The sequence below is a fragment of the Drosophila mauritiana genome, chromosome 2L, assembly GCF_004382145.1.
Source record: "Drosophila mauritiana strain mau12 chromosome 2L, ASM438214v1, whole genome shotgun sequence".
Classification (NCBI taxonomy): domain Eukaryota; kingdom Metazoa; phylum Arthropoda; class Insecta; order Diptera; family Drosophilidae; genus Drosophila; species Drosophila mauritiana.
Window position 1 is genome coordinate 10,354,216 of NC_046667.1, and position 14,423 is coordinate 10,368,638.

Here is a 14,423-nt window from a genome sequence, read left to right on the forward strand (position 1 = left end):
GCACAGGCCTACTTACTTATGGTAGTTGTGATATGTGGAATTGATGTCGAGTGCGGTCGCCAAAGGAATTGGAGGCAGCGTTTCCATTTAATAGGCGCACATGAGACTCCCGACACATAAAAACCAATTTCGCGTAAGTGATAAAAATGCAATGAGCACTCGCCTCCAAGTCCCACACGATTGGGATTCTGATTGCGATTGGGATGATCATCCTCATGACGACGATGATGATGATGACAATCATCAGCTGGTGACGCAGACGCCTATGAATTAAATTTACGATGGCACACAAGTAGTTTTGACACATATATCTTAAAGAACATCGTGGCGCCATAAAAATCTGTGGCCAGCCCTAAATGGAAGTATGGAATGGGATGGGCTGGTGTGGGGATACAACACAGCCTGTTTGGCTTTTAATTGTTTAATTCGTATGCCGACATCGGCGAGCGGATGGCACAAGATTACAACAAGAGATGAGCTAGTGTTCTAGACATTCACTGCTATATATACTTCTTCCAAATGTACTTTGGTGATGAGAAAATGTCAGGAACTTTGCATATGAAATGGAATTATCTAAAAGAGTATAGGGATATATGATAAATATTTATGTTCATACATTTAAGATCAATTTACCACAAAAATGTGTTGAAATATATAGCTTAGCTATAAATGTATCTATTATCCGCAAATGTCGTGAGCATCACGCTGTCATGTCCAATAATTCCTTGCCTTTCCAACCGCGATGCAGCTTTCAATCATCATCAATTTCACATAAATGTGTCGCCCACACGACGCAACTTGCAGACGTCTTTGCCCCCCGAGATCCGCCGCCAGGTTCCCTCGGAACCCTTGGACTACCCTGGGACTACGGTGTCTGCCTTTGGCGACATAATGACGAGATCATATCGACAACAGGGAGTCGTCGGAGTCCCGGAGTCGTGGCATTTTATTTTCTTCTGCTGCTGCCGCTGGCTTGGCTGGCTTTTGTGTAATCGTGAGAGCCTTGTCATTGTCATTGCGATGCCGTCTGTCTGCCGTGCACTTTTCAAGTTCAATTTCAATCCCGGCTCTGCCCTCCAACCACTTGCAAATCAATCTGGTGGACACAGCGATGGCCAGCCAGTCAGTCAGCCAGTCAGTCAGCTAGTCATTCAGTCAGCTAGACATTGGCAAATGACCGGCAGCTCGTTTTATTGTGCGGGCCCTGTCATATTTCCTGTCTGCAAAGTGTTGGGCGAAAGTTTTATGGCCCATTGATGCGGCCCTCCTCTCCAGGAGTTTATATTACAGGAAATCTCTCACGGCAGACCTGCGAAATTGATGAGTCTCGCGCAAAGTTTTCAACGTGATTTGTGCAAAGTTTCGCACATGCTACTTATGCTTCCGCTTGCCAGCACAACGTGTTTACATCAAAATAGTTACTTAGAATGTTTAATTTATAATAATTTAAAGTCTGGAAAACTATGCAAAAGCATTTAATTTTGCTTAGTACCTCCTGTTACTATGATTATTCATGTTGAAAGCTAGACTTCATTCTATTCTTCTGATTTATATTTTTCCTTTGATTAAAAACAGATTTTAAACCCAGTTATATTCTACTGAAATTCGAACATACTTAAGTGAAAGAGCTTACCTAAAATGGGTCCCAACTTACATTCGATTTATTGGGAAACTGAGTGCTTTATTCCTTCGAAATCCGCGCCTCGGGCGGCTGACAACTGTCAGCAAATTGCGGACCAACATTTGAGCCCTAACAACTATAATTACCCTGTAGACAATCAATCCGCCCAGAGAATGTGGATGTGGATGCGGATGCCACAATTGAAGGCGTTGCCAATTCTGCAATCGATAGAGCTTTACAGGGAAATTGACACATTTGTTGAAACGCTGAAATAAATTCGGATTCGAGTACTTTTTTGGCCCGCGGCGAAGGGCATAATTGAAATTGACATATTTCATTGTCGGAACGGTGCTGCAATCCAAATTGCCAAAGTAAATTTTCAATTTCGAATTTTCATCAATTTTTTAGAGGGGAGTCCAAAGCTATAGCCTCGCATTGATTTGCTTTGATTTTGGGATGGGGTCGGATTTTGATTTCCATTTCAACGCCCGCTGTCATCGCTTTTGGCCTTTATTTACCATTTTGCTTTGTTGTAAGCCGCCGCAGGGGGGGGCGTATTGGTAGGAGGGGGCGTGGCCCGTGGGCTTAGGCCTGAAGCTTTGTCTATCTGTTGCTAAGCGCCAGCCACGAGTGTCCGTCCGCCACTTTGAGCTCAGCTCCTCCTCCTCCTCATCCGGACCATCTACGTTTTGTGCGTCACAACGAAGGAAAACGGCGGAGATTTTTGGCAGCTTTGAACGGATTAGCCGCCCGTGGAGCGATCCCACTCACCACCATGGCGATCAATTCTGGTATTTGGAAAGTTTAAAGTTTTCCTTAAGCGGAAAATTCATGTGAAACTCCCAGTTCTAGTATCCCCCAAGGATACTCATCCAAGTTTCAGTATCAGTGGAGAACTTTCCTGTTGAATTAAATTTTAAAGCCAGTGGAACAATATGAACTGAATACCAACGGACACCTTTTGTTCACTTCGCTGCTCCACTTTTCCCTCGGCAGCTGCGACCCCAAAACAGCCCCACCACCCTCACTTTCGCAGTCCATAAATTACAATACCAAAGGAGCAAAATTACAATAGAGGCAGGTATTTGGGTCAATTCTCATTGTCTTTGCTTTTATTTCGACATGCAAAACAGAAGTGGCGAAAATTTAAGGTTTGTGGCATATACAAAGCAGAAAAATACTGTTGCATACCGCGGGGCGTTCAGAGTGGTGACTGTACCATGGAAGCTCAGTAAATGAGATACAGATGCACTTCTTCAAGATGCAAAGAAGCAAGTGCACACGATGAATGCAAGAGGTACAGTCCCATTGAATCCCCCTACCGGCAGGTCGTTCCACTTCGTAGCTTTGATTTCGGGGCTCGGGTTCTAGGTTACATTCTTCTAGATCTGGAAAGCCCTCTACTTTTCCGGCGACACTTTTGTGGATACTTTTTAAAAATGGAGTAGAGTGTATGTGTTCGTACTGAGTGTGTAGTGTTGTGAGCAGTAAGTAGCAGCAGTAGCAGGATTAACCATCCTTTCATTGTAGTTAATGTAGTGTGTTCAGTTAATTTTGATTATTACTTTTTGTGGAGTCTGTGCTAGATGGAGCAACGATCTAGAAACTGATGGTGTGATAGTATCCTATCCTTGGTGGTGGATCCACTTATTCCTCATTTGCGTCTAGCATCTCTTTCAAAGGGGGGCTATTTAAGGTCTGGTTCTTGATGGAGTGATAGTCGATATACAGTTGCTGGGCCTCGCTTTTGTAGTTGTTTTTCATGTCGTTTTTCAGCTGCTTCAGCAGCTCCAACCGATAGTTGTAGTTCTCCTTAAGGACATACATTTTCCTTTTGAAGTCCGCCTTGGCGGTGCGCTGTGGTATGGCTTGTACGGCGGATTTTGGCGGCTTACCCGTAGAAGTGCTGTGACTAACAAACAATTATAAGTTAAACCGTATAGTATACACCATATCTTCTTACGTTGTGTGGGTCACTGATAGAAGCATAGCCTTCCAGGTCCTCTTTCGCTGGTCCTCTCTTAAAATGACTTCAGCTTCCTTAGCACTCAGCTCGTCGCGAATTGTCTTGACCTCCAGAGCCTGAATGCCACTAAAATATTCTTCCATGTCCTTCCTGATTTTCTCCCTCGGGTCAACATAGTCCTCTTTGCCGGGCATTACTGCGTTTGGCTTTTCCATTTCCGCCTCATGAGCTGCCGATGAAGTGCTTGCCTCCATTTGATCCAGTTTTTCAATGTTCACTTCCTCGGATTGCGGTATGGTGGTATCCTGTTCCTTGGCTTCTTGAGGTTCTTCCTTTACTGGTTTTTCCGGTGGGCTTGGCAAATTTTCCACGACATTTGAGCTTTCTTCTTTGGGGTTATTCAACGTTTCTTCTGCAATTAATTGCCTTGATTTTCGGGTCATCTCAATGGTAAGCGTTTTATCAGAAGCAGCATCATTTAACTTCACTTGACTTTTTGCCTTAGTTTTCGGGATGATAGTTTCATCAGAGATCTTATCAATAATTAACTCATTGCATTTGTTCCTTTCTAACTTCACTTCTTCTTGGCATTGTTCCTTTGATTCATTAGAATTGTTTAAAACAAAATATTTCGTTTCTTTCTCGTTACTGGAAATGTCACGCCTTTCTTCAGTTTCTGTGGGTTTTATTATTTCGTCTGTGGTTTTCGTTCTTTCATCTGTATTTTCCTGTGCTGGACTTTCTTCCGAATCCTGCAGATTTGATTGCTGTTTCGTAAGATTCTTGACCGCATTGAACTTATTTTGCTCAAGACTCATTTGGCCAAAAGATTCTTTAGAATCTTCTGAATATGAGTGATTCCTGAAATGCAGCTCGTTGTGTTCACAGTGTGCACTTGCTGCTTTCATCTTGTCTGTTTGTGGCACATTTTGATTTTTCAGAATTTCGGTCTCTTCCATTTTGCAGGTCGAAAATTTGAGTCTACGGTGTTTTGTTTGGTTTTGTGTACAGAAAATTGACCCGACTTGTTTCACATCATTTGACTGACTGGCTGAAACCCCGTTCGGTAGCTTTAACAACAGTTCAAAGGCCAATTTGACCCTTGACTTTTTCCGATAGCACCGAAACAAAAGGAAATCTTCAAAGCCTAGGCAACTTTGGCTACAGCTCGAGGCATTTGGGATCTGATTCGAGGCGCAAAAAGTATTTGCCACCCAAAAAAGTTTCCTTTTGAACGCCCCTAGGTATTCCATAAAAATAAAAGGCAAAGAAACATAAACATAAACAAAGCCGGACAGCATTCTTATCGCCTTCATTTATTATGCAAACTTTGCTAGCCTCTAAAATTTTCCAGCTGCATGCAAAGGTCCTACAACTGATTTTCAGGCCCACCGCGAGGAGGTTTGACCCGGGATCAGGGTTAATCAGGGAGCACATTCATCAAATTGCCACGCAACACGAGGTCGTGGCATGCAATGCCACAAATATGTTTAAGAATTTACAGTAAATATTTCTAAAAACACATGTTTTCTTTAAAATAATTAAAACCGAATTTCAAGAAAAGAGCAAAAATTAGAATGCCTTAACCATATAAATTCAAGCTGAGGAGAGGCTAAGACATTTTCCTTTCTGACAGCTGAAATTGGGCCTGTAAAATTTTAATAAGTTTTCCTACTTTGGTAACGGCTGTTCCCGTATCAAAACCCGAAGCCCCCTTCTCATCTGCCACATTTGCTTCCTCCACGGAACTCTACTCGTAGTCTATAATGCAACATTTGCGCAACGAGAACAATTTTTTTTTTTTTTTTTGGTGGTATAGAAATGGGTTTTTGTGTCTAGACAACTGGAGAGCAGGGAAATTGGAGGGGTTTCAAATGCTCCTCTGGTGATGCGGCATTTTCGCCCCACGTATCCGTCTGGAGCGATTGTGTGTGGTCTGAGATTTGGAATACAGTCAGCTGGCAAATTCGAGGGCCTTCTGTGGCTTAGAATGGCCCGAAGGAACATGGTCTGCATGGCTAATAAGCCGCTGCAGCCAGGATTGGTAACTGGAATTGGAAAGTTGGTGGGGCTGATATTTCTTATAATAAAGTTGGAATAGATTTAACAATAAAAATTGAAATAAAAGAAAATAAACATTTGTTTAATCAAACTTTCTTTATTTATATTTGAATTTTTAAATGATATTTTTCTAATTTAAATATTCGATAGAGAAGTTTATTTTCTTAGATCAAAAATATTTCCTACATACATTTGAAGCTTATTTTTCAGCTTTACTTTAGAACATTGACTTTTCGGCTTAGCTCTGATTCTGATATTAGCATGCACATTTAAGCCGCCACACTAACCGCACTTGGGGCCCAAAACCCCCACGAATCCAACGCCACCCAATCAATGTGAATGTGAATCAATGTGCCAATGAACTCGTCAATGAACTCGTTATCAACGCTTTTTGGCCGCTAATAGAGCGGGTTTTTCCAAACGTTTTTCGACATGCGAGCACGCGAACCAAAAGTTTTTAAAACCCGGTAACTGTGCAGCACGTGCCACGCCCCCTCGCCTGACGACGCCCCAACTCAGGCGACTCACGAAATTATAACAATTATTATTAATATTATTATTATTTTCTGGTGCTATTTATGCATATTTTGGGTCACGCACGATGCGGCAAACTGTCAGCCGGAAACGGAATTGATTATCGGCGCTACCGAATCCGGCTTTTAGTTCAGTTCACTTCAGTTCAGTTCAGTTCCACTCCCCCAAAATTCCTGTTCCTGTAACCCCTGCCCCATAATTTTTATCTGTTTGCGTGCCTTGTTGTCGTTTGGCTGCCTGCATTCAGAAGTCGCTGGCATTTAATGACTTAATTTCGCCGACTGGGCCATGACATGCTTTGCTGGAAAATGCAGGAAAAGCCAGCCAGAGTTTGTCAAAACACTCGACTGTTTTACTTAAAGAAACTAATCACTTTAAAATATTTCTGAAATGGGAATTAGAGAGATCTTGATGCCTATGACAATCCTATCACCACTTTTGTACTAATTTCGACAAAAGTCTCATTTTAGTTTTCTAAATTCCCTCAAAATTGTAACGTAAGCTCTTTGGCTGGACTTTTAAAACTTGAAAAACCAAAAATGTCCAACAATAAGGCGTAAGTTAACAGCAGGCAGAGTTCCCTTCCATCCTATTCTTTTAATTATGAATATATTTTTTTATGAAGATCCTCTTCCCGTGGCCATCCTGGGATGCAGTTCAGCACCGCCATGGGAACGCCGGAAACCAAGCGCAAGATGCTTCTCTATAGGCGATTATTGTGTCGGGAGTTGGCCCGTGATGGGAAAACTCCCCAGGAGATCGCCAGGGCCAGAAATATAACGCTTCAGGAGCAGGATCAGGGCAGGTTTCCGAAATCCTGAATACATATCCATGTTCTGAATATTTGATGGCAGAAGAGTTTACGTTTTAGCACTCAGGAAGAAGTTGCTCGTCCGCTTCTCCTGTTTATTTTGGTCCTATTTCAATTATAATTAAATGGTTTTTATAAAACTGCTGTTTTTCCTCATGATAAATTCATATTTCAGCCACGTAAAATTACAATTAAAATAAATAACTGGCCATTTTTGCGACACTGGCAATTGGGCAACGAAAACAATTTTGTTTAGCCCGTGCACTTTTTGCGGTTTCAACAGTTTATAATAAAGTGCCAGACACACAAAACAATCCAAATAAATAACAGTGGCATACAGAGGAGTTGGTTTTTTAGCATCCCCCTTGGTGGAAAAGATAAACAAAATAAAAAAGCAAACCGTTGAGAGTGGCGCAGAGGCTTTTAATTGCCATCAGGCGCCAACTGTTACCATTTGTGAACTCAACCAACTTTTATTTATTTATGTAAATTTGCTTTGCCTTTTTCGGGATGCACAATATTTGTCGCAAAATTGGCAGAAGCGCGTCGCAACTTTGCCCATTTTGGAGTCGAAAACACCGGCGGTTTGATGGCTGAAAAAACAAATTGAAATTGTTTTGACAATTGGCATGGCATCAGTGTAAAAATTGCCATGGCAAAATGTTAGAAAGTCGATTCGCAATGGCTTATGGCCTTCCTAATTGGCTAGCAAATAGAGATTCCCGGAGGATGGACAACTTTTGGCCACACCCACTAAATATGCCAATTGTTTTGGGATCTAGAACCACATATATATTGCGTGCTCAAAGCGATTCTCACGTTTCAGCTCGAGTCACATCTTAATTTCAACTTTATAAAATTAATAAATGAATTTTGGGCTAAAATAATCGCTAGCGACGAATCGAGAACATCTTAAAGTTGTTGATGGGCAGTGGTTCATTCTCGGAGAATACAGCCTTTTCGATCACCGAACGTGGACTACCCTTGTGCTGCAGCCAGTATTTCCTAAAAAAGTGAAATTTTTTAACTATAAAATAGAATATTTCATTTAAATATCTGGCTCACATATCAGTCATTTGGTCCAAGGATCCTTCGAGCATTCCCTGCACCGTTCCACGAGTTGTGTTCATGCACCAGCCAGTTATGCCCAGCTCATTGGCCTTTTTTTGAGTGTGCTAAAAGTTAAATAAATTTAATATTAATAATAAACCATTAGTAAAGCACTTACCTTGCGAAAGAATACACCTGAAAAGTCATGTATTTAATCAGTAAATATATAACTCCGATAAATTGGCTTTATATTTACCTTGCACATGACCAAACACTTCAAATTGGCAACAAAAAATTTGATTCTCTGCCGCAGCATTTGGAACACTTTTCGGAGATGATTTCACCAATTTCTTGGTGGTCGTTTTGGACTTTTTAATTTGACTGCTCATTTTTAAAGAAATTTGTTATACTTTCCAGCTAAAGCGAATGACTGTTTCGATTTAAAATATTTGAGAACTACTGTGTGAATATTATTTCAACGCTATATTGTGGTCAATTTAGTTGAATCTTAAAACATTTGCTACCAGCCATTCGAATTTGTCTTCCATTAAAAGTAACAACAATTTTTCACGCTCATTTGGCAACGCGAGTTTCACCATCATATCTCCAGGAACTTAGACACTTTTCTGCTGGAGGAGAAGAGAAGACCTTTCCCTTAACCACTTCCGGTTCGTTAAGTCTGACGGCTGGCCGCGGAAGCAAGGACTCCATGCAGAGACGGAGGAGCAGGAGAAATCCAAAAGGTGGCCAAAGGAGCAGATGACGCATTGGGTTCGTCGGGTTCGCCGCCTCGCTGAAAACTTCAATAAAACGTTTGACGCCGGAGGCGAACTGACATTTTCCATTAAGTGCAGACAGCTACCGAAAAGAATAAAATGGAAACAGCAGAATGCCAGCAGCTCATTTGGGGCGAAAACTTTTATATTCCTGAGAGTTTTGTGGTGTAGTCACGTGTTGGTCGTTCGTACATTTTTTGTTGACTGTTGATTATGATGATGCCCTAGGTTTCGGAGCTCTCAGCTCCAGCCTCCAGTATCCAAATGCGGCCCAGTCACGGCAAGAAATCGACCGAGAGGATCCGAGTAATTGAAGCTGGCCAAGTTCGCCTCGGCCATCATCAAAGTGCCATCAACAGGATGATGTCCCACAAGGATGTCCTTGCTACTCGTTCTTTATCAGTTGCAGGCAAGAAAGCAAGAAAGCAACTTTTCTTACAATAACATTTATTTTCAAAATATTCGCCTTCGCTTTTCTGCTGCGCTGTCAGCTCTTTGGGGACATTTTCAGAAGTGTCGCCAATGTGGGAAAGTAATCAGAAAATATTTTGTCAGCTTCAGTTGCACTGGCTGGCGAAACTTTTCATCCGCCACTTAAAGTGCTCCACTAAAGTTGCGCCAGTTGAATTTGAAGAGCGGCACTCGAAAAAGACGCAGAGTTTGCCAAAACTTTTGGCTCAAATATTGGATTAGCAAATTGACGTTTATGCAATTTGATTTACCTACCGCACAGGGCAAATTAAATTTTCCAGCCTGCGGCGGCTTTTTCGAGCCATTTCACAGCGCAAATTCGTTACAAATTGCTGACACAATGGAAATTTGCATAAAATTTCCATATGCATTTGTCGAAAGCGAAAGGACAAATTTGGCAGAGCCGTGATGGTTGGAAAAAGGTGCAGGATTTATGAACTGTCGCATGGCAATTCCCGTGTGAGGCATAAATTTAATGGCCAAAAAAAGAAGGGGGCCAGTCAGGTGGGTGGGACCAATCGGAGGTGTAAACAACGCGCTTAATTTGCATTCGCCCGGTTGGCAGTTAATTTATTTGCAAGTCGCTCTAAAAAAGCCGCAGTGAGCCGGCCAACTTCTTTCCGCCGCCCTCGAGCTCTCGACCAATTTTCATTAAAGCTTACAAATTGTTGTTTATGACCCTCACTCCGTGGACATCCTAAGCCTCGATCCCCAAAGGGAATCTCTCTCGCTGTCTGGGCTCTTGACTTCATTTCATATTCATGGACGCGCCGAATTCAACGTAACTCCATCTTCCGATTCCGCCTGCAGTTTGGTCCTTTGTGCCGGGTTCTCGTTTTTGTTTCCGTTAATAAACTTTGGCAATTACCCGGGCTGCCTGTTGTCGTAAATTACTGGGATTTGAGGCGGCAAATCGAGACAGCCGGAGAAAGGGATGTGTCCAAAGATAGGACCAAGTTTTCACTTTCACCACAAGCAAACTCTTTGATACCAATATGGATTTTCCCTTAGTTTACCTGCTTTCATTCTATTTAGCCAACAGACTTCGATGCGATAAGCGGAAAAATATGTGCAGGAAAAGTGAAAAAGTTGTGACAGAAAACCTGCCTCAATATAATTGCATTACTCGTGGCTGTCGCAGGCGGAAAAGCAAAACTACGAGAAATCGCATTCACATACCGACACTTTTATACATATATTTTATACATCGAAAGCCGCAAGGACCTCAGGAACTCAGGACCGCAGTGAGACCACAATCCTCACCTTGGCAGAAGATCCCAACGACGACTTTTCATATTTTCCCCCCACAACCCAATGGATGTCGGGTTTTATTTCCACAGCTTTTACACAGCAAGAAAAGCGGGGCTGACATAAAAAGCTGTTCAATAGAGCCTTTCCAAAGTGCCACTATTATTTTCCGGTGTACCCACACATAAATCCGGTTGGATGGGCGGGGAGTAGATCCTTGGGCGCCTGCAAATCCTTTTTCTTAACCCAAGCGTGCACATACTTCAAGTGTGCTTAACCCACACTTAGTCTCTGTCTCAGAAACTCCATGCCCCGCCAGTCGGCGAGTCCGTGAAAATCTGCCATGTTTGATGTGGTCTCCGCACCACAAATCACCAGGGCGGCAGTGTCTGGAATTTATGCGCCTTCTCAGGAAGCTCCGAATGTTCCTATACCTATCCATGTACACTTATGTACATATATATATGTGCTCAGAAGTGTGAGAGTGGCGGATATGTCTGTGATTTTGGCCCGGCCACGCCCTAATCTGACACTGATGTACACCATCATCCCGTTGGGCGGCGACCACGCATTCAAGCGGATCGCTCCGAGCTGGGACACTTGGAAAGCCGAAAGCCCACTTGGTTGAGTGGCTTCGGGAAAACCTAGGAGGACAGTTGTCACCCGCTCAGCCACTAGCTTTTCCCATTTTCCCCATTCATTTTTCATCTTCCGCTGGCTAACATAACTTTCATATTTTCGATTTTTCGGGTCTCGAGTTGGGTAAATATTTTTACAAAATTATTTTACGCTTGATTGGAACGTGAAACGGAACAGGAAATCACTTATGACATTTTTTGCTGGTGTGCCCCTATTGATTTTTGATTTAGGGTTCAGTAATTTTGTGGGTGACAACATCGTGTGAATAATAGAAAAAAATTACTTTAAGTCACATATGATCCATTTTCAGTCAGTAAACGCAAAGCTGACACTTTTGAAAGCAGTTTAAGATTGTTTAGAAAGCATACAATTAAAATCACCCATACTAAGCTAGAAAACGCATTCCTATAATTGAAAGTTACAATGTAGCTTGTATGTCTAGAGCCGCCAAACTTTACTACTTCAAGTTATAGAATTTACAAATTATCCGATCTCAAGTGGCGACTCTGGCATCATCTTGTGCAGCTTGTTGCCGGCTACAAAGTCCTTTTTCCACTTTGCTCCTGCTGTTTGATATGTTGCAAGGATACAAGGATGCCAGGATGCAAGGATACAAGGTAGCTAGGCGCATGTGAGTGTGTGTGTGTGTCCAGGCGAATCTATTCTCCAGCAGGCCCGTACAATAAACTGATTGTAACTGCAATCAGTTAGCAGACAAAGCAACAGAACTCGACTCGAGCCAACTACAAAGGCGACGACTGTTTGCCAAGTTGTAATAAAGTTTGGTAAACAAGTTGCCCCACACACACTTCGGCTCCAAATCCAACACACAATAAGAAGCAGCAGGAGCAGGAGCAACCTGTAAGCCGAGTCCCCCAATCTGGGAGCTTCCACTTCGGCCCCCAAACCCATTGCCATTACTCACACTCCCGTGTTTCCTAGCTGCTTCGAACTTATCTTAAATTCTAATGCAATTGCAAGCTGGGTAGTGGGAGTTGGGATGTTTTCAGGTGTGCTCTGCTAAGATTTCCTACTAATGCCCTTCGTATCCTTCCATATCCTTGCAGGTACGTTCCATCCACGTGGATCCGCCATTTCGCTATCCCTTTGTGTGTGTAAGTGGCAAACAAATGCATCCTTGTGGCCCACTGCTATACGGATAATAAAGCACTCGGCAATCGGTTGCCCAGGCTTTCAGTTCTCAGTTTTCCACTCACAGCTGCTGGAAAAAACTGGTATGGCATGGTACAGAATGGTTTCTGGCGTGTGCTACGTGACGCTTATCAAATGCATCAGATCCCGAAACCAGAGAACATTTTCAGGAAATGGGGAAAACATTCGAACATCAACTATCCACTATGTGTGTGCTCGGGTTTCCTCTTTATTATCTCGATGATTTTTGATCGGGCATATTGTAGTTCTATCGAGGCTTTTATTTATTTTACATATATGTTTCATCAAAGGGTGCTTTTCCAAAAAAAGCATTCTTACACGAATGTTTCAAAGTTTATATTACATTTTTACCAGCCTTTGTTACCTTTATAAGCTAGTATTATTATAATTTTTACGTTGGAGAGCATTACACTTCTGTTCATATTAGAGTATCCTTTATTCGCCTCCTTCGTCCTTTTGACTGCCACATTTTTCGTATTTCTTCCGCAGTGCATCAGTTTTGTAGCCTTTATTCCTGCCGGCTGTTGTTTGGCAGTTGTTGTGCTGTTCGCCAGTTTGTTTATTTAATGCTATTCACTTATCCGGCATGTGCAGACCGAGTGACTAACTGACTGCACACTCACTCTGCTCACTGCTCACTATTCACCATTCACAGCATTCACAACTCACTGAGGTTGAAACGTGAGGCTGAGACGGCCGGGATGAGCTGCATCCGAGTGTTTTGGCCTCGAGTGAGCAAGTCGAGGCTTCGTGTGATAGCCGCATTCATTAGCCAACTTAACGCCTCTAATTAAATGCCTCAAGATGCAGCAGCTCTTTTGTCCAGCCACCCACTGAGGACGATTACACGATGATGACATTCCTAATTACTCTGTGGCCTTTAATTCCATGCCCATATTTGCTAATGCAATTATTGCGCATAATTATGCGTTTATTGAACAAACGGAATCAGTGCCACTGGGTGGGGAAAATTAATTGACGGCCGGAAATGGGAAAGGGGTATAGTTCACAATGGACACTGGTGGACAGTTGGTCAATCGACGAAACTCCATTGGAGCTAGGCCCTCCGGGCAGCTCCTGTTCACCCTTGCCATCGGGGGATTCCCCCAGCCGGAATGAATCCCCTTTCGGTTTCGGGACTCATCTATTGTCTGTGCAAATCGCCAGCTGCGCGCAAGTTTGTCGGCCACAAGCGAAATTGCATTATTGGTTAAATATTTTCGGCCAGCTGCGGATTCTGTTGCCATGGCCAACAGCGGATCGCTTCCGATGGGCGAGTGCGTTTTAATGGCGCTGCCTTTTCTGCGGTCCAACTTGGCGGCGGCTCCCTATGGAAAATCTGTTAATGAAGTGGCGCACAAGTGGAGCTGGAGCAGCAGTAATGATGTGTGGTGGTGCATATTTGGGGAAAATGTTTGGCCAGCGCGAATTGTAGTGCCGATGGAAGTGGAACGGAGTATAAACATTGTGGCAAGCTCAATGAGCTGCTAATGAAATGGCTGCATTATGCATTCAGATATTGTGGCTTTTGTATTGCAAACGATGCGTTTTGAAGGGATTCGCAGACAAGTATTTGGTGGAACTCGAGAGAAAAGTTGCACTCTATACTAAACATATAACATCCAATCTTAAATCAATCCTAGCCCAGTTTTTCTAACCTGCTGGCCTCGATTTTAAAGTTTTCATACCCAATTGGATAGTGAGTTTTGGCCACATGTGTACCCAGTTTTCCCGGAATGGGGCACATTAAACGGTCAATGGCAAAACGGAAGTTTACTCTGTGCATCAATCGAATAATTTGCTGGGAGGGAGCCTCATGTGGCCTCCACTTCAATTGACTCAAGGCGCACAGCAGAACAACACACACACATTTTCCGTAGCGACGAAGTCGTCGAAGGAAGATGGGGAAATTGTCTAATGGAGCAGCTGGATGTGGATCCCCTTTGGCTCCTTTGCTCTTTTCTCTCCTATCTGGTATTCATGAAGTGCAAATTGTGAGCAAAGAAAAAATCAACGCGATGTGGGGATTAGTTTGGAGCTAGGGAAACGAGGAGCGCGGTAGGTGAGTGGTGT

The 14,423-nt window shown here is 42.9% G+C and overlaps 4 protein-coding genes and 1 long non-coding RNA gene across 7 annotated transcripts in view; 2 read left to right on the forward strand and 3 right to left on the reverse strand.

The window, feature by feature from the left end:
- Positions 1-14,423, forward strand: part of LOC117140991 (E3 ubiquitin-protein ligase TRIM9) — a 75,161-nt gene that overhangs the window by 28,095 nt on the left and 32,643 nt on the right. The gene's annotated exons all lie outside the window — the stretch shown is intronic.
- On the reverse strand, positions 422-2,041 carry LOC117141038. The gene is made up of 3 exons (XR_004459449.1): positions 1,655-2,041; positions 634-1,598; positions 422-573 (listed from the first exon to the last, which is right to left on the reverse strand). It is a non-coding gene; the product is annotated as an uncharacterized LOC117141038 (long non-coding RNA).
- LOC117141006 lies at positions 2,712-4,626 on the reverse strand. Of its 2 annotated transcripts, none has more exons than XM_033304272.1 (2): positions 3,585-4,626; positions 2,712-3,527 (listed from the first exon to the last, which is right to left on the reverse strand). In XM_033304272.1, exons 1-2 carry the CDS (start codon positions 4,544-4,546, stop codon positions 3,269-3,271), a joined length of 1,221 nt encoding a protein of 406 aa, XP_033160163.1. In that variant the 5' UTR covers positions 4,547-4,626; the 3' UTR covers positions 2,712-3,268. The 2 variants fall into 2 exon arrangements, with proteins under 2 accessions (XP_033160163.1, XP_033160154.1); XM_033304263.1 differs by having other exon boundaries at positions 2,712-3,533.
- Positions 6,601-7,127, forward strand: LOC117141028. Its single transcript, XM_033304313.1, has 2 exons — positions 6,601-6,738; positions 6,808-7,127. The coding sequence occupies exons 1-2, from the start codon at positions 6,722-6,724 to the stop codon at positions 7,001-7,003; spliced, it is 213 nt and encodes a 70-aa protein (XP_033160204.1). The 5' UTR covers positions 6,601-6,721; the 3' UTR covers positions 7,004-7,127.
- LOC117141021 (acylphosphatase-2) lies at positions 7,770-8,506 on the reverse strand. Its single transcript, XM_033304300.1, has 4 exons — positions 8,300-8,506; positions 8,222-8,238; positions 8,059-8,168; positions 7,770-7,998 (listed from the first exon to the last, which is right to left on the reverse strand). The coding sequence occupies exons 1-4, from the start codon at positions 8,430-8,432 to the stop codon at positions 7,884-7,886; spliced, it is 375 nt and encodes a 124-aa protein (XP_033160191.1). The 5' UTR covers positions 8,433-8,506; the 3' UTR covers positions 7,770-7,883.